Genomic DNA, 23,311 nt, shown 5'->3' on the forward strand with positions numbered 1-23,311 from the left:
TTCTTTTCTAACTAGTGTCCTACTCCTGTGGGGACAATTTAACCTATGGTCAAGAATAGGAAAAGGCTGTGTCCGTCAATAAATGAAAGAGAAAGGGATTTTGCGGTGAGTAACAAAAAATTCTGTTTTCCTGGTTCCCTAGACCTAAATAGGCTTTTAACTACTAAAAGTGCATGGAAACCATGAAAGGGAGGTTTACCTTCCCTGTTAAGTAAAGCTTTAACCCTCCTGGCTAAAAATTGTGATTAGTATATGTGAACTAAATGAATAGAATAACAAGATTATAAATGCATTTCCAGGTATATTATCAAAAAGTTAACTCAGAAGCATATTTCAGTTTCAATTACTGTCAGATTCAAAGATTTACATTTTTAACGTTTTTTTTTTGCTTTAGATATTGGACCTTGTTAAAGGTATGCATTACCAGCTGGCATGCCAGAAATATTTTGAGCTGACGCACAATGTAAGTATATGGGGTTTTTTTTACTTTTTTTTTTTTTTTTGGAGGGAGATTGGTAAAGGTTTGTTGACCAGGAATTACTACTTTGTTTTAATAGCTTCCATTTGTGGTTCCACACCATGGTACACTTGAGTTTAATAAGTGGTTACACATTTTCACATTTTGAAACCCTCTGGCAAACATGAATCCTTGATGAAAACAATTTGTTGTATAGAGAGCTCAAACTTACACATACAGATAGCCTTTTGAGCAAGCGACAGTGGTAAAACAGGACAAGGAAGGTTAATTTTGGGTGGAGACATCAATGTATGCAGTCTTTTTTGACAATTATTAACCACTTCCGGACAGCCGCACGCCGATATACGTCCTGACTTTGAAGGGGGATATCGTTGTTATGGCAGTATCCTCTTGTTCGGCCGGTGGTCCGGTTTCCGATTATAGTGGTCTCTGCGGCGGATTCACCACAAGATCACTTTTATCGGCGGCGGGAGAGGGCCCCCTCCCGCCACACTCCGGTGCCCTCCGCCGCTTACCGGAGCCGTTGGCAGCAGCGGAGGCGATCGGATCTTCACCCTTGCTGGGCATGGAGACAAGTGAGGGGAAGACGGTGTGACAGAAAGTATTACATTGACCCCCATTTTATTCTCTAGGGTGTTAGAAAAAAAAAGTATAATGTTTGGGGGTTCTAAGTCATTTTCTAGCACAAAAAACTGTTTTTAACTTGTAAACAACACATCTCAAAAAGAGGCTCAGTCCTTAAGTGGTTAAACACATTAGGAAGAGTAAAGTTTTGCTTTAGTCAGCTACTTCTATTTAGAAAACCCATAATGTTCTATGAAACCAACGACATAGGTGACCCTGTATGAAATATTTATTTTTGAATTAAAGTTTTAATTTAAACTTTTAAATGTAAAGTTTTTAATTAAACAGTATTTAAAGAATCAAAAGGTATATCACATCACTCTAAACTTGCAAACATGAAAATAGAAGTTGACAGCTTTTTCGCTGTCTGTAATTTTTGATACTTTTTTGGGCATAGAAAAGTCATTGTTTTCTTCACTGGCTTTCAAACAACATTTCTGTTATTTGGCAATTCCAATTCCATTCATCATTGAATTGAGCTCAGTGACTCAAACCCCAGAAGCCATTCGAACAGCACAAAAACTAGAATTATCAGAAGGTATAATCTGCAGTGACCTACATACTTCTTTAGTATAGGTTTCCTTTAGCAGGAAACAAAACAAGTGCAACTAACCTAATATTAAGTAACATTGCTCTGTGTTCAAAAAAAGTAAAGTGCAGTCTATTCAATATTTAATAAACATAAAATATTAGGCTAAAAATATATTATTTGTATAATTTTGTAACTGTTATGTACATCAGGACAGCTATATTGCCTTGTTACATATGCAGGCTCTCTGCTCCCTTCCTTGTAGGACTGTACAAGGGTTATGCTTTAAAGTTTGAATTGTCTGAATTAAGAACAATACACTCCCTGCGTGGTAGAGAAAATTCTCTCTCAGTAGTTGTAAAGAGTAAAAGTCTCATAAAAGTTAAAAGTATGGGTTTATATAAAAATAAACATCCATACTCACCCCTATGCTGCAGCATCGTTGTGATGCTACAATTGTCCCATGTCAGCTTTAAGACCAAAAACTGAATGATCCCATGACCACTGATTGCTCAACTCTTGTCCTGCTCTCCCCTGTGCTCATCCAGTGCTCACTGGAGTATGGGGCTGCGGAGGGGGTGAGCACAGCAGTCCCTGGCTCCCAGTTGCATGCTGGAGTGGATCGCTACAATGTTGTAGGGATGTTTTCAGAACCTAGAGCTACTCTGCTCCACCAGCTGATAGCAGTCACAGGATTACAAAGGTTAGTGCACTCCTATGACCCATAGGAGAAGTACACTAACTCAGAACATGTTCATGAAACTCAACTTTACCTTTACTTTTAAAGTCTATCTTAACCCAAGATCAAAAACTTAATATATTGCAGGTTACCAGTAGTCAGATGTTGTTTAATATATTTTTGTTGTCAGGCCTTTTTCCAGGAACTTACAACAGTTTTCTACCTATGGGGAAGCAGCATTATCATCATAAGACAGGGTTGCAGCTACCTTTACCTACCCTGTTTCCATAACAGGACTCCTGTAGTCCTTAAAAATACATGTGAACAGTGTACCTGATGAGAACAGAAGGTTATCTGTTAACAAGATTTTGGCAGAATTAACAGATATTGTTTGCACTTATGAAAACTATACAACATTTTTTTTTCAACAGTATATTTAGCAGACCAAAGGAAACAAAAATAATAGAATCCAGTTTTTAAGGTTTATATACTTAACTCTTAAAGCAGTATTAAACCCAAAACCAAGAATGTAATATATTGCAGTTTACAAATCATTTGATGTGGTTTCTGCATCCGTTTTCTTTTCTTTAGGGCAGTGGTCTCCAAACTGTGGCCCAGGGGCCAGATGCGGCCCTTTGCCTGCCTTTGTCCGGCCCCTGGGTCACTATTTTATTCACCAATACCAACAATGAGACATAACTCTTCCCCACTGACACCAAGAGTGGGGCAGAATTCCTCCCAATGACACTAACAGTGGGACACAGTTCCTCCAAATGACACCAACTACTGGGCTGAATGACACCTACAATGGGGCAGAATTCCTCCCATTGACACAAACATTGTTTATTTCCACTGATGTTGGGACCTTTTCTACTCCGAATGGCCACAGTATGGCCCCCTAAAGTCCAAAGGACAGTAAACTGGCCCTTTGTTTGAAAAGTTTGGAGACCCCCTGCTTTAGGGTTTTTTCCTTTTCCCTCTGTTTTCCCCTGGTGATTTTGCCAGTAACACACCTCCTCTGTTAGAATGCCCCCACTCTGGATGAATGAGCACAGGGGGCACGTTTGGACAACAGCATTGGCAGTCTGGTGGGGGGGGGGATTGTTAGATATACTAGCAGACTTAAATTCACTAACAAATTGAAACCATGCTCCAGCCAACACTTTATAAATAGCTACAGCAAACATTTTGTTTTCCTTTTTGGGATAAAGGTTTTAAATGAAAGCTGATCATTGTGAGAACATCTGCCACTGTTAGATGGTTTGTCCTTGTAACTACAAGAGAGCTTGTTCTTTTGAAAAATAACACACTGGCCAGATCACCAGATAAAATAGAAGAAAGAAAACCTAAAAAAAATGAGAATTGGTATGCTGCAATATAATGCTTGCTTTTGACTTTAATACTGCTTTAAGTCTTTGGAACTGGTTTGCCACAATAAATACCTCTTATCAAATAACATAAATGAAAAAGAAAAAAAACAATTACCATGAATTTTAAATCGGTGCCCTCTAAATGTGAAACCACATCATCCAGTTCTTAACACCGGTAACCACAAAGCATCGTGGATTGTAATTTTTGTAACCTGAACGGTTTCACTATCACGTGTGTTCTCCAAACCACTTACTTAAACCCAAAAGAAAGTCCTAAATGTTGCATTAGAGCATTAATTGCTGTAAAACCACACTTGATGAGCCTGAAATTTGAGATTTGCTGTTTAAAAAGGTCACAGTGCATAAAATGTAAAGAAACTCAAGAAAAAGGAGAGATAGTCTGTAACAAGCATTATAATCACTGAGACATACTGAGCAATGTATCTGATAATAACAATGTAAGAGGCACTGAGCTATTATTAATGTTATTAATGTATTTTTTTGGTTACTTAATTTTTATCTCCGCTCACAAAAATAAATCTGGACATATATTGAAATGGTTACACATATGCACATGGTTATATTGGCCCTCAGATTTTCCACTCGCACAGTGCGAGTGGAAAATGGCTGTTGGCGAGTGTGGGGTTGCCTCAGAGTGGGGGGACGAGCACCGCCGGTACGGTCTCCCAGCCAGGGGAAGAGAAAGGAGAGGAAGAGGCGAGCTGTTCGGATCAGCAGAGCGTGGGATTGCCCGCTGTAATTGCTTTCGTTAGAACTTCTGTGTTCCCGGGGCTCATTGTCACAGCTCCACCTCTTGACCCAGCGCCTTTGATGGACAGAACGCCGGTCCAATGCGGGACGTGTGATGTCATCAAAGTCGTCAGGCCAAGAGGTGGGGCTATGTGACGATGAGCCTCAGAAGATGGGAAATTCAAATGAAAGCTATTACAGCAGACAATCCCACTCTCTGCTGATCCGGACGGCTTGCCTCTTCCTCTGCACAGGTGAGGCTGCATTGGGCACAGGCAGGCCATGCTGCATTGGGCACAGGTGAGGCTGCATTGGGCAAAGGCAGTGCCAAAATATTGGTCCTGGTAGTAAGCAGGAACATGGTCCAAGTAGCAGGCCAAGAAAGAATGGGGACGGGTAAAGGCTTCTCCCACCCAAATCTCTTTGACGCCCCGGAGTCTCCAGACCCTAATCCGGGAATGGGAACAATAAAATAATTAGTTTTCTTCATCCAGAAAAAAAATTCTGGAGCCCCTCATATATGAGAGACCCCTGTGTTCCCTGGGGGTTCTAAGTCATTTTCTAGCACAAAAAACTGTTTTTAACTTGTAAACAACACATCTCAAAAAGAGGCTCAGTCCTTAAGTGGTTAAACACATTAGGAAGAGTAAAGTTTTGCTTTAGTCAGCTACTTCTATTTAGAAAACCCATAATGTTCTATGAAACCAACGACATAGGTGACCCTGTATGAAATATTTATTTTTGAATTAAAGTTTTAATTTAAACTTTTAAATGTAAAGTTTTTAATTAAACAGTATTTAAAGAATCAAAAGGTATATCACATCACTCTAAACTTGCAAACATGAAAATAGAAGTTGACAGCTTTTTCGCTGTCTGTAATTTTTGATACTTTTTTGGGCATAGAAAAGTCATTGTTTTCTTCACTGGCTTTCAAACAACATTTCTGTTATTTGGCAATTCCAATTCCATTCATCATTGAATTGAGCTCAGTGACTCAAACCCCAGAAGCCATTCGAACAGCACAAAAACTAGAATTATCAGAAGGTATAATCTGCAGTGACCTACATACTTCTTTAGTATAGGTTTCCTTTAGCAGGAAACAAAACAAGTGCAACTAACCTAATATTAAGTAACATTGCTCTGTGTTCAAAAAAAGTAAAGTGCAGTCTATTCAATATTTAATAAACATAAAATATTAGGCTAAAAATATATTATTTGTATAATTTTGTAACTGTTATGTACATCAGGACAGCTATATTGCCTTGTTACATATGCAGGCTCTCTGCTCCCTTCCTTGTAGGACTGTACAAGGGTTATGCTTTAAAGTTTGAATTGTCTGAATTAAGAACAATACACTCCCTGCGTGGTAGAGAAAATTCTCTCTCAGTAGTTGTAAAGAGTAAAAGTCTCATAAAAGTTAAAAGTATGGGTTTATATAAAAATAAACATCCATACTCACCCCTATGCTGCAGCATCGTTGTGATGCTACAATTGTCCCATGTCAGCTTTAAGACCAAAAACTGAATGATCCCATGACCACTGATTGCTCAACTCTTGTCCTGCTCTCCCCTGTGCTCATCCAGTGCTCACTGGAGTATGGGGCTGCGGAGGGGGTGAGCACAGCAGTCCCTGGCTCCCAGTTGCATGCTGGAGTGGATCGCTACAATGTTGTAGGGATGTTTTCAGAACCTAGAGCTACTCTGCTCCACCAGCTGATAGCAGTCACAGGATTACAAAGGTTAGTGCACTCCTATGACCCATAGGAGAAGTACACTAACTCAGAACATGTTCATGAAACTCAACTTTACCTTTACTTTTAAAGTCTATCTTAACCCAAGATCAAAAACTTAATATATTGCAGGTTACCAGTAGTCAGATGTTGTTTAATATATTTTTGTTGTCAGGCCTTTTTCCAGGAACTTACAACAGTTTTCTACCTATGGGGAAGCAGCATTATCATCATAAGACAGGGTTGCAGCTACCTTTACCTACCCTGTTTCCATAACAGGACTCCTGTAGTCCTTAAAAATACATGTGAACAGTGTACCTGATGAGAACAGAAGGTTATCTGTTAACAAGATTTTGGCAGAATTAACAGATATTGTTTGCACTTATGAAAACTATACAACATTTTTTTTTCAACAGTATATTTAGCAGACCAAAGGAAACAAAAATAATAGAATCCAGTTTTTAAGGTTTATATACTTAACTCTTAAAGCAGTATTAAACCCAAAACCAAGAATGTAATATATTGCAGTTTACAAATCATTTGATGTGGTTTCTGCATCCGTTTTCTTTTCTTTAGGGCAGTGGTCTCCAAACTGTGGCCCAGGGGCCAGATGCGGCCCTTTGCCTGCCTTTGTCCGGCCCCTGGGTCACTATTTTATTCACCAATACCAACAATGAGACATAACTCTTCCCCACTGACACCAAGAGTGGGGCAGAATTCCTCCCAATGACACTAACAGTGGGACACAGTTCCTCCAAATGACACCAACTACTGGGCTGAATGACACCTACAATGGGGCAGAATTCCTCCCATTGACACAAACATTGTTTATTTCCACTGATGTTGGGACCTTTTCTACTCCGAATGGCCACAGTATGGCCCCCTAAAGTCCAAAGGACAGTAAACTGGCCCTTTGTTTGAAAAGTTTGGAGACCCCCTGCTTTAGGGTTTTTTCCTTTTCCCTCTGTTTTCCCCTGGTGATTTTGCCAGTAACACACCTCCTCTGTTAGAATGCCCCCACTCTGGATGAATGAGCACAGGGGGCACGTTTGGACAACAGCATTGGCAGTCTGGTGGGGGGGGGGATTGTTAGATATACTAGCAGACTTAAATTCACTAACAAATTGAAACCATGCTCCAGCCAACACTTTATAAATAGCTACAGCAAACATTTTGTTTTCCTTTTTGGGATAAAGGTTTTAAATGAAAGCTGATCATTGTGAGAACATCTGCCACTGTTAGATGGTTTGTCCTTGTAACTACAAGAGAGCTTGTTCTTTTGAAAAATAACACACTGGCCAGATCACCAGATAAAATAGAAGAAAGAAAACCTAAAAAAAATGAGAATTGGTATGCTGCAATATAATGCTTGCTTTTGACTTTAATACTGCTTTAAGTCTTTGGAACTGGTTTGCCACAATAAATACCTCTTATCAAATAACATAAATGAAAAAGAAAAAAAACAATTACCATGAATTTTAAATCGGTGCCCTCTAAATGTGAAACCACATCATCCAGTTCTTAACACCGGTAACCACAAAGCATCGTGGATTGTAATTTTTGTAACCTGAACGGTTTCACTATCACGTGTGTTCTCCAAACCACTTACTTAAACCCAAAAGAAAGTCCTAAATGTTGCATTAGAGCATTAATTGCTGTAAAACCACACTTGATGAGCCTGAAATTTGAGATTTGCTGTTTAAAAAGGTCACAGTGCATAAAATGTAAAGAAACTCAAGAAAAAGGAGAGATAGTCTGTAACAAGCATTATAATCACTGAGACATACTGAGCAATGTATCTGATAATAACAATGTAAGAGGCACTGAGCTATTATTAATGTTATTAATGTATTTTTTTGGTTACTTAATTTTTATCTCCGCTCACAAAAATAAATCTGGACATATATTGAAATGGTTACACATATGCACATGGTTATATTGGCCCTCAGATTTTCCACTCGCACAGTGCGAGTGGAAAATGGCTGTTGGCGAGTGTGGGGTTGCCTCAGAGTGGGGGGACGAGCACCGCCGGTACGGTCTCCCAGCCAGGGGAAGAGAAAGGAGAGGAAGAGGCGAGCTGTTCGGATCAGCAGAGCGTGGGATTGCCCGCTGTAATTGCTTTCGTTAGAACTTCTGTGTTCCCGGGGCTCATTGTCACAGCTCCACCTCTTGACCCAGCGCCTTTGATGGACAGAACGCCGGTCCAATGCGGGACGTGTGATGTCATCAAAGTCGTCAGGCCAAGAGGTGGGGCTATGTGACGATGAGCCTCAGAAGATGGGAAATTCAAATGAAAGCTATTACAGCAGACAATCCCACTCTCTGCTGATCCGGACGGCTTGCCTCTTCCTCTGCACAGGTGAGGCTGCATTGGGCACAGGCAGGCCATGCTGCATTGGGCACAGGTGAGGCTGCATTGGGCAAAGGCAGTGCCAAAATATTGGTCCTGGTAGTAAGCAGGAACATGGTCCAAGTAGCAGGCCAAGAAAGAATGGGGACGGGTAAAGGCTTCTCCCACCCAAATCTCTTTGACGCCCCGGAGTCTCCAGACCCTAATCCGGGAATGGGAACAATAAAATAATTAGTTTTCTTCATCCAGAAAAAAAATTCTGGAGCCCCTCATATATGAGAGACCCCTGTGTTCCCACTAGCATAGCAAGGTAAAAGATCAGTCCAAGAGGCAGGCAAAAAACGCGGTCAAACAGTCCAGGGTCCGTTCCAAAGCAGGCAGAGGCAGTTACAGTGTAGCGTTAGACAGAAGCATGGTTGTATAACAGGCAAGGGTCAGTTCTGGAGAAGGCAGAGGTATGTTTAGCGTTAGGCAGAAGCATGGTCGTATAACAAGCCAGGGTCGGTTCCGGAGAAGGCAGAGGTATGGTACAGTTCAGTGCAGTGGCATAAGGGGTGTGGGGGAAAATTACAGGAAACGAGAATTACGTTTACCATACTTCCCTAATAATGTAGGCGGAAACCGTCACCTATACAGAGGCCTGGTTGGGAAGGACATTGGGAACAATAATAGGTGGTGTCACTTCTAACTCCTCCTCTGGAGCACACCTGGCATTCTTTTTGACGTCTGTGGCCTGTTTCACGGGGGGGATGGGTTCTCAGGAAAGTGGCGTTTTTGGAGTCAGCTCACTGAACCAGAGCAAATATTTTCTGGTGGGCCTTCAGGGTACAAGAGGGCGGAGATAAATTGTTCTTGGTAATGCAGATATGATATGGGGGTTTAGGTAGATTTTTGGTAAATAACATAAGTGTTATACATGGCCAAACTGACAAAATAAATGGACACTTTTTTTTTTTAAACAAATGGCGGTATAACTATTGATATGGTAAACACTTTGGTTAGGAACATAGGAGAGAAAAAATGTAAAAAATCTTTCCCATAGCAAATAACTTCTTCCTAGCAAGCAAAAATCCTCCTTCGAGCAAATACCCAAACCCCCTCCACTATCCACTAGAGCTGCACGATTCTGGCTAAAATGAGAATCGCAATGTTTTTTGCTCAGAAGATAGATCACGAATCTCTCACGATTCTCACGGCTTAACATCATCTTTCACATTAAACAAAATAATTGGGCTAACTTTACTGTTTCGTTTTTTTTTTTTTTATTCATTGAAGTGTACTTTTCCCAAAAAATTGCGTTTGAAAGACCACTGTGCAAATACAGTGTGACATAAGATATTGCAACAATCCCCATTTTATTCTCTAGGGTCTCTGCTAAAATATATATATATATATATATATATATATATATATATATATATATATATATATATATATATATATATATATAATGTTTGGGGGTTCCAATTAATTTTCTAGCAAAAAAATCTGTTTTTAACTGTAAGAAACAAGTGTCAGAAAAAGGTTTGGACTTTAAGTGGTTAAACTTCCTGCATATTCACACAGAAGTTTCATCCCTTTGATCTAAGTAGGAAGAGTTACAATGTTGTTAAAATCTTGGCAGAATGCCCAGTTTGGCAGACTGCCAGAGTAAGCAGAGAACTCTATACTTGTAACATGAAAGAATTCAGACACTCCACAACATAGATCGTCAGAGGGGGTGAATCGAGATCGTGATCTTTTAACGATTAATTGTGCAGCTCTACTATCCACCTCTGCAAATTGTGGACAAGAAAAGATTACTCCTGCGCTTGTGAGGGTCTGTTTGGGTTTGAGAAAAGTAGTATTGTGAACTGTAGTAAAGCTAAAAGAGATGGTGTTGCATGTCCCGCTGCCCAGAAACTGACCCCGGGGTGGTCAGGTAAAACTATATGGAGAGTGATGGATGAAGGGCGCGTGATCAATTGCTCACATCAAAAAGTATAAAATGTATTCATATGAAAATAAAAGCAAATGAATAATACCAATACTATGTATCATGCAAACAGGTAACAAAATATAGAAAACATGGAAATTAAAAATGGGTTAAAAGTAACAAAAGCCCATGTTGAGGCGGGTGTTTAGAGTCAGCTGACACGTTTCGAGGATAACCTCTTCATCAGAGCCTTTGAGAACCAGGGCGCAGTCTCTATGGGCCAGTAGGCCAACATATGTACATAAACATAATGGCTAGTTGGAAAGTGTGGCCTGAAATGGGAGATACGTTTTTCTGTGTTCCATACCAGTCCACGTTCAAGCGTTCTAGGTGGAACAGCGATCAGAAAAAAAAAAAAAAATATATATATATATATATATATATATATATATATACACACACACATACATATATATGCGCACATACACATGTATAAACAATATAAAATAATTAGACAGAATTTCAGCTAGAAATACGGTATGGAGCACATGGCAAGAATATGCAACACAAGAAACAAATGATGAGTAAAAATACGTGAATATAAATACATAAATCAATGGATGAATATGATAAACGGGAAACGCATATATGTACAGAGAATTGATGAAAGGTACAATATATCGAAATTTGGTAGGGGATACGGTGTCTAAGTACCATAAATGAGTGGTCAATGACAGACCATGAAGTAACAAACAAAAAATATTAATGTAAGAAAACACTTTTTGGTCACATATATATATATATATATATATATATATATATATATATATATATATATATATATATATATATATATTACAATAATATTTTTTGTTTGTTACTTCATGGTCTGTCATTGACCACTCATTTATGGTACTTATAGACACCGTATCCCCTACCAAATTTCGACAGATATTGTACTTTTCATCAATTCTCTGTACATATATGTATTTCCCATTTATCATATTCATCCATTGATTTATGTATTTATATTCACGTATTTTTACTCATTTGTTTCTTGTGTTGCATATTCTTGCCATGTGCTCCATACCGTATTTCTAGCTGAAATTTTGTCTAATTATTTTATATTGTTTATACATGTGTATGTGTGCATATATATGTATGTGTATACATTTTATTTATATATATATATATATATATATATATATATATATATATATATATATATATATATATATATATATATATATATATATATATATATATATATATATATAAATATATAAATTTTTTTTTTTTTTTCTGATCTCTTCCACCTAGCACGCTTGAACGTGGACTGGTATGGAACACAGAAAAACGTATTTCCCATTTCAGGCCACACTTTCCAACTAGCCATTATGTTTATGTACATATGTTGGCCTACTGGCCCATAGAGACTGCACCCTGGTTCTCAAAGGCTCTGATGAAGAGGTTATCCTCGAAACGCATCAGCCGACTCTAAACACCCGCCTCAACATGGGCTTTTGTTACTTTTAACCCATTTTTAATTTCCATGTTTTCTATATTTTGTTACCTGTTTGCATGATACGTAGTATTGGTATTATTCATTTGTTTTTATTTTCATATGAATAAATTTTATACTTTTTGATGTGAGCAATTGATCACGCGCCCTTCATCCATCACTCTCCATATCCACCTCTGCACCCTTTTTCCTCTGTTCACCTCTGCACCAGCTGCACACCCTGTCCATTGCTCACCTCTGCATACCTCGTTCATCTCTACGCCCCCTGCAAACCTTGTCTACCAGTTATCTCCGCATCTTCTGCACAACCTCATTCACTGCTCGCCATTGCATTCCCTGCAGTCCTCATCCACTGCTCACCTCTGCACCCTATGCATACTTTGCCCACTACACTCCCTGCACACCTTGTCCACTGCTCATCTTTACACCCCCGGCAAACCTCATCCACCAATCATCTCTGCATCCCCTGTACACCTTGTTCATCAATCATCTCTGCATCCCCTGTACACCTTGTCTGCCACTCACCTCTGGACACCATGGGTACCTTGTCCACTGTTCACCTCTGCACTGGCTGCATATCTGATCCACGGTTCATCTCTACACTACTTACAAACCTTGTCTAGCATTCACCCCCAAACCCTCCGCATCAACTGCATAACTCATCGACTGCTCACCTCTGCATAACTCGTTCACTGCACTACCTGCAAATCTTGTTCACTCCTCACCTCTACACCCCCTGCAAACCTCATCCACTGCTCACCTCTTCACCCCTTGCAAACCTCATCCGCTGCTCACCTCTACACCCCCTGCAAACCTCATCCGCTGCTCACCTCTAAACCCCCTGCAAGCCTCATCCACTGCTCACCTCTACACCCCCTGCAAGCCTCATCCACTGCTCACCTCTACACCCCCTGCAAACCTCGTCCACCAATCATTTCTACTGCACCAGCTGCATAACTCGTCCTCAGCTCACCTCGGCACTCTCCACATACCTCATCCACTTTGCTTACTGCACAGCTTGTCCACTGCTCACTTCTTCACCCCCTGCAAATCTTGTCCACTAAACATCTCTGCATCTCCTGCACACCTTTTTCAAAACTCACCTCTCCACCCCCTGCATACCTTGTTCATTGATCTCCTCTGCACCAGCTTCATACTTCATATACCGCTTACCCCTGCACCAGCTAAAATGCTCTGTCCAAAACACACCATTGTACCCTTTCCTCTTCCCTGCTCACGTTTTCCAAGGGACTCCTCTGCTCCTCCCCCACTGGTCACCCTTGCACTCCTCCACTGTTTACACCTTGGCTTCCTTCAGCTGATACTTGCCTGTTCATTGTCAGTGAACCTCTAATTTGGATATGTAAAAATTGTAAGCGGTAACCCATGCCAAATTGGTCTGTAACCCATAATTTGAAGAGTAGGGCAGGCCATACACGATTCAAACCATGTATGGGCAGGCTGAATGTACCAAGTTGATTGATAGATCGATTTGGGTACAACCAACATGATGGATTTTACCTGTGATTATCACTAGCGGCTGCTATAGCCGCTAGCAATAATCATGGTCTTCTCCCGGCAGGAAACAGTGGCCCGACAGGAGGGATTCCCACATCAACAACATATAAGGATAAAGTGAGCGCTGAGCCCAACACAGTGTGCACCCCTATCTCTATTGCTCCCAATGGGGAACTAATGTACAAAACAATACAATGTAAGAAAAGAAAAGGATAAAAATTATAAATGACATTGGCTGCAATAATGTCCATGAGGGCTATAGTAATGTCCATAAAGTTCATGGAATGATAGCACTTAAGGAAGGCAGCCCCGTTAGAGAAAAAGTAGCAATCCTCTGGGCACTCAGAAAATGAAACAAAGGCGCCACTCTACGTGCAGTAAAACACATGGAGTTTAATGAAACTGTAAGAAGGTACTCACAAAGGTACATAGTAAACAGGCATGTTGGCAGAAGCTGCCAGATATCCTGGAAGTGGGTCTGGTCCGGTTCCTGGATTGCAGTGGTCTCCGGTGGACAGGCTACGCCGATGGATGCTGACACTTCCTGTCATTGGAACGCACGCTGGGAACCAGGAGGATGACGTCACTTCCGGAAGCGGGAACGAATAGGCGACGCGTTTGCGGAGCTACGCTCCTTCCTCAGGCCTAACGTGGGCTGTGATTGGGCAGGGCTTATAAAGCCACTGGGTAGCGCTGATAGGTTAACGAAACGCTCCATGCATTGGATAATGCTACGATCACTCAGAGCTATTGAGGAAGTGGCTGATTAGATTGCATCAGATACCAGGATATGTTAATAACATGGTGCAATAATTACATTAAAAACAACAAGCTAAAAATGAGAACGAACATGATAAAGGACTATGTGCGTGTATGTGTAAAGTCAATCAATGTAAAAACTATTGGGAGACCTTTTGATGGTGCTGTGTGGACCCATGGAGCAAGGGATAGCATATAATGCTAAAAAAAGATACAAAATGTGCGAGATATGAAAAAAAGGGGAGGGGGGAAAAATTGATGTGCAGTTTGGAAAAAAGATGATGGATGAAAATGAGGATGAAAAAAATCAGAAAATGGAAATAAAAATATGAAAATAATAAAAATAAATAAAAATGAAAATAAATATAAATGAAAAAAAAACATTAACCATAGTCAAAACAAAAAAAACAACTCAAACAACCATCCAACTACCAGCAGTAGGTCCATACAGGACAGGAGTATCTACTCTAGCTCACCGTCCTGTTCCACATCTCATGACAGAATTCCAGACCCATTACTGCCTATCCCCACACCAAGTGCCTCCGTGATCCTTGCTTCAGGTGGCGACAACAGGGTCAGTCCTACCAATTCTACATTCCCAATAGTTTGGTCTCCTTTTCACGCTGAGCCACAGGACCTTAACACACAGACGTCCAGATCATCACACAGCTTGGATTCCGCATGTACAGTAGAACAAGCTTCTTTAGACCGTATTCAAAATGATTCCCAGCATTTTTTAGAACTGTCCCCCTTGTTACCCAACCGTCCATACTCAGGGAAAAGAAAATTAGAAGAAGAGGAAAGCGAGGGGGGAAGCAGCGTCATAAATCACAGGGCCAAGTCTCTAAAACAGTAAAAATCTTCAATTTATCTTCTCACAATTTGTCCACAGTTGAAGCTTCCATTTTACAAAGGGGTCTCAACTTTGCTCCATCATCGCTACCAAATTATTTCAGTTATTTAAAGATTAGCATATGTTTATTCGCAATCTCACCTTAAAATTAAAACGTTATTACAGCACCAAAGCACAAAAATCTGTAGACAGTGTCACACATTCCAGTTCTGTAGAATCCACTTTGTCATCAGGAACCAGTGATTCACTAGAATTGAATATTCTAAAGGATCTATACAACTTAGAGAGTGATTATGAAGATGAGGACATGCTCCTCACGCAACATCTCTCCACTTCCCCTCCTGTACAACACAGTAAGTTCAGGCCAAAATCTGTGTTTAATCCCACTCACGCCAAGGGACCCTATCGCCAAACCTTTTATCAGGATGTTTTTTCCGACATGCAGAAATTATGTCAACATACACATCACAGCCATTCCAACCTTACCCCCCATGAAAAATCAGCCTTCGAACTTCTCACTGACAACCGAGACATAGTCATCAAAACCGCAGACAAAGACATCGTTATTCAGAACCGTAGCGATTATTTGGCTGAAGCCCGTCGCCTTTTGTCTGATGACAACGCTTAACAAAGTTTACGTGGTGACCTTTTGTCCAATTTCATTACAGAAGTCAAAACGCTCACAGATGAGGCCAAAAATAAAGGCATCATCTCAAAACATGAGTATGCCTTCTTCAACAGACCATATTTTTCTACTCCATATTTTTACCACATCCCCAAAATACACAAGAGTATCCAAGACCCCCCAGGCCGACCAATAGTCGCAGCAATAGACAGCATCACCAGTCCCATTTCCCAGTATATAGATCAGTTTTTGCAACCTCTTGCAACTAGTCTCCCCTCTTACATCCGTGATGGCACTCATCTTTTGGAACAGTTAGATCATTATTTATGGGAGCCCACTTACATGTGGGCGTCCCTCGACGTAAATTCACTCTATACCTCGATTCCACATGAAATAAGCCTCAGAGCTATTGCAAGTTTCCTTTCCTCTGATCCCCTGCTCAACCCCGGTCAGGCAGAGTTTATTCTGGAGGCCACAGATGTCTGCCTGACCCATAATTATTTTGAGTTTGATGGAGAATTCTATCTCCAAGTTAAGGGTACAGCTATGGGGGCCATTTTCGCCCCCAGCTATGCTAATTTAACCATGGGGTTCTGGGAGGCCAATCACATCTGGCTCAACAATCCCTTTACCTCCCATATAGTTTTCTATGGGAGGTATATTGACAATATTATCGCCATTTGGGATGGCCCAGAGCCCCTCTTTCTAAAGTTTTTGCAACACTGCAATAACAATGCCTATGGTCTCACATTCACCTCGGAACATGATCCTTCACAACTTGCATTCCTAGATCTAACATTGTTCCATCAAGACGGCAAAATTTTGGCAAAAAATTACACTAAACCCACAGCTGGCAATTCCTTCTTACACCATCAGAGCTGCCACCATCCTAGGTGGATTTCCAATATCCCTAAAAGCCAATTTTGCCGTCTGCGTAGGAATTGCCCCAGAGAATCGGATTATATTGTAGAAGGGTCCCTTTTGAAACAAAAATTCATCGATAAAGCATTTCCACCCAAACTTATTGATAAAGCATTTGAATTTTATTTGTCAGAGCACCCTACACCAACTAAAGACACTGACCAGTCCATGACACAATCTGTCAGATTTGTGACCCAGTTCCATACTCAACACAAAGCTATGGAACGTATTCTGAACAAACACTAGTCAATTTTACTCCAGGATCCACAGTTAAAATCTATCATTACACTCAGACACAAATTCACATATTGGAAAACGAGAAAATCAAAAATCTGGTAGCACCTAGTAAATACAAATCCCAACAAGGTTCCAAAATTGCATATCCATGTCTTATTCCCTTGGTTGGGATGTATCAGTGCCTTAAAAAACTATGCCTGACATGCAACCATGCTACACATGGTCAAAAAGAATTTACCAACAAAGGCAAGACTTATCAGATCAGTAATTTTTTCAATTGTTCTACAGAATTTGTGGTCTACTGCCTAATTTGTCCGTGTGGCCTTCACTATGTGGGTAGAACCATACGTACTCTGAGGAGAAGGTTTGGGGAGCACCGCCGTCTCGTGGCGGCAGGAGACGACACGCACAGTGTCCCCTTACACTTTCTTAAAAAACATGACCACTCTTCATCTGGTCTGAGTCTGGATTATTGAGTCCATTTCTGGTACGTTCCCACTGGCAGAGCGTTTCAAACACCTCTGTCAGAGGGAAACGTACTGGATTTACACTTTGGACTCTCTTGCCTCTGGAGGTTTGAATGAGGAAATAGAGGTGAGTAGCCTAATCTGACTACTCTTCTCTTCCTCTTGCTCCAGTTCACTATCCCACCTGCAGGTACATGTGTCCATCTAACATACATCTACCCTTATCTAATATTGATTTTTTCTCTGCTAGTCGTCCTCATTTTCTTATTACACTCTTTATTGAGCAGTGTTATACCACCAGACCTATTGTTTCTTCTAAGCACTTGTCCTAAGGTGCTGTGGATCTCCCCCCCGTTTTTTCATTTTTTATTTTCATTTTTATTCAATTCAGCCAATTAATTTTATTTTCCCAATTCTTTTCATTCATTCATTTTCATTTTTATCATTATTAGCCATCTTTACACCTAATCCCAAATTTATTTCCATACTTATCTATTTACAAATAATTTTCACCATTTACTTCATCACATTCTTCATTATCACGTATCATTTATTATTCATTTTCATCTTTATATTTATTTACAATTATTTTAATTTTATTTCAATTCCTTTATATTTATTTTCATTTACTATTTTTTTTTATTTATATTTATTTATTTTTATTTTTATTTATTTTTATTTTTATTAATTTTCATTTACTGTATGTACAATTCATTTTTTTTCTGATTTTTTTTTTTTTTTTTTTTCTCCCTCTTTTTCATCCTCATTTTCATCCATCATCATTTTTCTAAACTGCACATCAATTTTTCCCCCCTTCTCTTTTTTCATATCTCGCACATTTTGTATCCTTTTTTTAGCATTATATGCTATCCCTTGCTCCGTGGATCCACACAGCACCATATTGGTTTACTTTACTCATACACACACATAGTCCTTTATCATGTTCGTTCTCATTTTTAGCTTGTTGTTTTTAATATAATTAATGCACCATGTTATTAACCTATCCCAGTATCTGATGCAATCTAATCAGCCACTTCCTCAATAGCTCTGAGTGATCCTAGCATTATCCAATGCACGGAGCGTTTTGTTAACCTATCAGCGCTACCCACTGGCTGTATAAGCCTTGCCCAATCACAGCCCACGTTAGGCCTGAGGAAGGAGCGTAGCTCCGCAAATGCGTCGCCTATTCGTTCCCGCTTCCGGAAGTGACATCATCCTCCTGGTTCCCAGCGTGCGTTCCAACGACAGGAAGTGTCAGCATCCATCGGCGCAGCCTGTCCACCGGAGACCACTGCAATCCAGGAATCGGACAAGACACGCTTCCAGGATATCCGGCAGCTTCTGCCAACATGCCTGTTTACTATGTACCTTTGTGAGTACCTTCTTACAGTTTCATTAAACTCCATGTGTTTTACTGCACTTAGAGTGGCGCCTTTGTTTCATTTTCAGAATTCCCACATCAACACCGTCTGTGTGGTTGCAGGAAAGAAATTTGTTCAGTGTATGGCCAGCCTAAGTTTATCTTTGTAACATTGTTTAGTGGAAGCACCGTATCCTATGCAGAATCTAGGCTATGGGAACCTTTGGGAGCGGCACTAACATTTAAAGCGTGCCCCTATCATCTAAGGAACAACCTTACTCTCCCTGTGACATATTACAGTGGATGCGCAACAGCACTCTCCCTTCCTCTGTGAAAGTGGCTGCTGATCTTGGGGAGCAAGAGCACTCTACTCATGCGGAACTTATTTTATGACCCACCAGGAATAGAATTTAAATTAAACTAATTTTTGCTCCATTGCTCCATTTTTTATTTTTTCTTAAACGGGGGACTCTTTATTGCATAGAGAATTCTAATACAATAATCAACTTGCTCCTTAAGAAACGTATTGCTTCTTGTTAAAAAAAGAAAAAAAAAAGAAAAAGAAACATATTGCTTCAGTAGTTTTACTGGAGTCTTGTTCTCTCAAATCTAGTAGTGTTATAAGCCATTAACGATTTTCGTATATTTCCAGGTTGACGATTGTGGCTTTTCACTGAACCATCCTAATCAATACTTCATGGAAAGTCAGAAACTCCTTACTGGTGGTCAGGAGATCAAGAAAGAGCAAGCATCTCTGGATAGTTCTCAAGCAAACTCTCAAAGTCAGATAGCTTCCAGTTCCTCCAGTGCGCTCATGAGCACACAGTCTGACGAGGTGGAAGATCTAGAACAGTTTTTTAATGAATGTTAAGCTACTAATGTATGAATACTAAGCTATCAATGTAATTTGTTTTAGGTTTTGTGTTTGCTAGAACATAGAAAATAAGCCCCACAGTGAACATAATTCCACTGTGGGGCTTATTTTATGTTTGTTAAAACAGCAGAAATTGAGTCTCCAACAACCAATCGGTTCCAGACTGAAGAAAAATACCATTGATTGCCCAATGTATTCCACATAGTCCATGTCTCATCAGGTACAATTATGAGTGTTTTCACTGTAGTATTTACAAAGAAGGAGGGAGGACAAATAAAAATACTAGTGTGAGCAAACTGTTCATAATTTTTGTATTTACTGGTGTTTGTTTTGTTTTTTAATACAGTAATAAAAATTGCTGTAAAACATTCAAATAAAAGTTATAACATGAATAATAAGTATTGATTCAGTATTTCTTCTAGTATTATATGTTATTACATTGTTTTCGTTATAATTATATGTGAAACCTAATGGCAGGCAATCCACTACACAAACTCAAAAGCAGGGGTTGTCTGCTTTAGGGAAATTAAAGTTTGTCTGGGTAAAATAGCAAAAAAGAAAACTCAGGACGTCTCTAAAAGTCCCTATCACACTTGTGCAACTTGAGACTGCAAAGTCGCATGGCAAGTTGTACCCCATGATTTTCAATGAATACAGTTCATATCTGTGCGACTTCAAAGTAGTCCCTGCACTACTTTGGTCTGACTTTGATGCGACTTGAGGTCCATAGACCTCAAGATTACACAGGCATTGCTTCAAGTCGTGTCAAAGTCACACAACTTTCAGGTCGTAAAAGTGTGAAAGGACCCTAATACTTAAAAAAAAAAAAAAAAATCAGTTGATCTTGATAAATGCAGTATGCTCCTGATTGGACCGATAATTTTGCCCCTGCTGTACTGAAACTTAAACAGTGTTGTCAGCCATGTCTGTTTGATTCTGCCAGTAGATCCACTTCCTGTAACAGGCTAGACTGTCTAATAAAAGTAGCAGTTGAAGGAGTAGGGATTGGCCAGATCACACTGGCAGAAGTGCTTGCATTGGTAAGATTTTTTTCATGTAGTTTATACCTTTTTTTCTCAGTAAAATTATGAGTTTTGCCATTTTTTATGTCACTGTATTTGCGCAGCACTGTATTTAATGAATCTAATTGCATACAAACACAATATAATGCCCATTTTTTGGGGGTAAAAATGTAAAAACATTTTATTACGCTGAGTAGATAGCTACCCATCATGTCACGCTTTAAAATTGCGTATGCCCATGGAATGGCGCCAAACTACGATATTTAAAAATCTCCATAGGCGACGTTTTAAAAGTTTTAACAGATTACCAGTTTAGAGTTACGTTGGAGGTCTGGTACTATAATTATTGCTCTTGCTCTGATGTTCACTATAATGCCTCACGTGTGGTGCAATCACTGTTTACATATGTGCGTGGGACTTGCATATGTGTTCGCATTTGCGCATACGCACAGTGCGGGTTGCTTTAATTTTTTGTATTTTATCTTAAACCTTTTTTTGCTCTGTCACTTTAATTAAATTTTTTGTTAACTTTATTGCTATCACAAGAGATGAACAAAATCCCTTGTGACAGCATGGGCTGTGACAGGTCCTCTTTATGGAGAGATCTGAGGTCTATTAGACCCGAAATCTCTCCGCTGGCCAGGTAAACAGGGGCGGAACAGGAAGTGACGCCCTACGGTTTGCAAGTGGTTAACAATGCTGTTGTTCCCCCTGTGCTCATTCATCTAGAATGGGGGCACTCTAATACAGGAGGTGTGTTATTGGCCAGATCACTAGGTAAAAACAGGAGAAAAAAGCTTAACCACTTGACCACTGGGCACTTAAACCCCCTTCCTAACCAGACCAATTTTCAGCTTTCGGTGCTCTCACACTTTGAATGACAATTACTCAGTCATGCAACACTGTACCCATATGATATTTTTTCCTTTTTTTCACACAAATAGAGCTTTCTTTTGGTGGTATTTAATCACCTCTGAGTTTTTTATTTTTTGCGTTATAAATCAAAAAATACTGAAAATTCTGTAAAAAAAAGTACAAATACCCCAAAATGACCCCTTTTTGGAAAGTAGACATTCCAAGGTATTTAGAAAGAGGCACAGTGAGGTTTTTGAAGTTGTAATTTTTTCCCACAATTCTTTGCAAAATCAAGTTTTTCTTTCTTTTTTTTCCACAAAATTGTCCTATCAGGTTATTTCTCACACACAGCATATGCATACAACAAATTACACCCCAAAATACATTCTGCTGCTACTCCTGAGTATGGCGATACCACATGTGTGAGACTTTTACACAGCGTGACCACATACAGAGGCCCAACATGCAGGGAGCACCAGCAGGCATCCTAGGGGCATACGTTTCAAGTCTAATTTTACTATCTAATTACACTTTGAGGCACTGTAGTAGCATGGATGCAAACTGATGTGGCATGGATGAGCCGTGGATGGCTGGGTGGGTATGGCTGAGTATGGATGGCAGAGTATTGCAGGGTATGGCAGAGTATTGCAGAGTATGGCAGGGTAGGGTATGGCAGAATATTGCAGGGTATGGCAGAGTATGGCAGGGTAGGGTATGGCAGAATATTGCAGGGTATTGCAGAGTATGGCAGGGTATGGCAGAATATGGCAGGGTATTTCCGGTTATGGCAGGGTATTTCAGGGTATGGGCAGAGTATTGCAGGGTATTTCAGGGTGTGGCAGAGAATTTTAGGTTATGGCAGGGTATTTCAGGTTATGGCAGAGAATTTCAGGGTATGGCAGAATATTTCAGGGTATGGCAGAATATTTCAGGGTATGGCAGAGTATTTCAGGGTATGGCAGAGTATTTCAGGGTATGGCAGAGAATTTCAGGGTATGGCAGAGAATTTCAGGTTATTTCAGGTTATGTCAGGGTATGGCAGAGTATTTCAGGGTATGGCAGAGTCAGAGTATGGGCAGAGTATTGCAGAGTATGGATGTGGCTGGAATGGGCACTGAGCAGCGCTGTGGGCACTACACATCCAGCCTACAGCGCGCTGCAAACTATCTCTCCCCCTCACACTGTACCGATCGGTACAGAGAGGGGAGGGAGGAACCCGACGTGACGCCGGTCTGTTGTGATCGCTCCGTCATTTGACAGAGCGATCACGTGGTAAATGGCCGCTATCAGCGGCCATTTACCGTGATCCTTGATGCGCCGGGTCTTCTGGACCGGGCAGTCACGGATGTTTCCGGGTGCGCATGGGAGCAAGATTCTGTGAGGATGTCCATGGCCGCCCTCGCAGAATAAGCCGACCAAGCTGTAGCCGTCTTTCTGCTATGGCCCGGTCGACATGTGGTTAAAAAAGAAAACTAATGTAGCCACCACGTCTAATGATTTGTAAGCTGTAATATATTGTTTCGTTTTGGGTTTAGTACTGCTTTAAAGTTAATTTAGTGCTACATATCCAGCTTGAACTACCCTGTCCCACGGAGGAGAACTAGGAAGGGATTATAAAACTGCTTCAGATGTCAGTGAAGCAGAAACAGAGCACATATGACACGTTTATTGAATTTCCTGCAGGGTTAGCAAGTATTTTCTGTACTTCTTTTGTACAACACCAGTTCTAAATAAGTTGGGGCTCTGTGTAAAAACTGCATAAAAATTGAATGTAATGATTTGCAAATCTTAGAAGCCCATATTTTATTCACAACAGAAAACATATCAAATATTTAAACTGGAAAAAAATTAGGGCATTTTGAAATTGATGGCCG

At 40.2% G+C, this 23,311-nt stretch overlaps 1 protein-coding gene across 5 annotated transcripts in view; it reads left to right on the forward strand.

Annotated features, from left to right (window-relative positions):
- The window catches only part of PRIM2 (DNA primase subunit 2), a 449,872-nt gene extending 429,971 nt beyond the window's left edge, over window positions 1–19,901 (forward strand). For 4 of the 5 annotated variants that reach the window (XM_073626716.1, XM_073626712.1, XM_073626715.1 and 1 more), the window contains exons 13-14: window positions 395–463; window positions 19,339–19,901. In XM_073626716.1, coding sequence (XP_073482817.1) covers window positions 395–463; window positions 19,339–19,557 — 288 coding nt within the window. In that variant the 3' untranslated portion in view covers window positions 19,558–19,901. The remainder of the gene's footprint in view (window positions 1–394; window positions 464–19,338) is intronic. The other variant, XM_073626713.1, reaches the window with a different exon arrangement.
- The last annotated feature ends 3,410 nt before the right edge of the window (window positions 19,902–23,311 follow it).

This window comes from Aquarana catesbeiana, linkage group LG04 (genome assembly GCF_042186555.1).
Source record: "Aquarana catesbeiana isolate 2022-GZ linkage group LG04, ASM4218655v1, whole genome shotgun sequence".
Taxonomy (NCBI): Eukaryota; Metazoa; Chordata; class Amphibia; order Anura; family Ranidae; genus Aquarana; species Aquarana catesbeiana.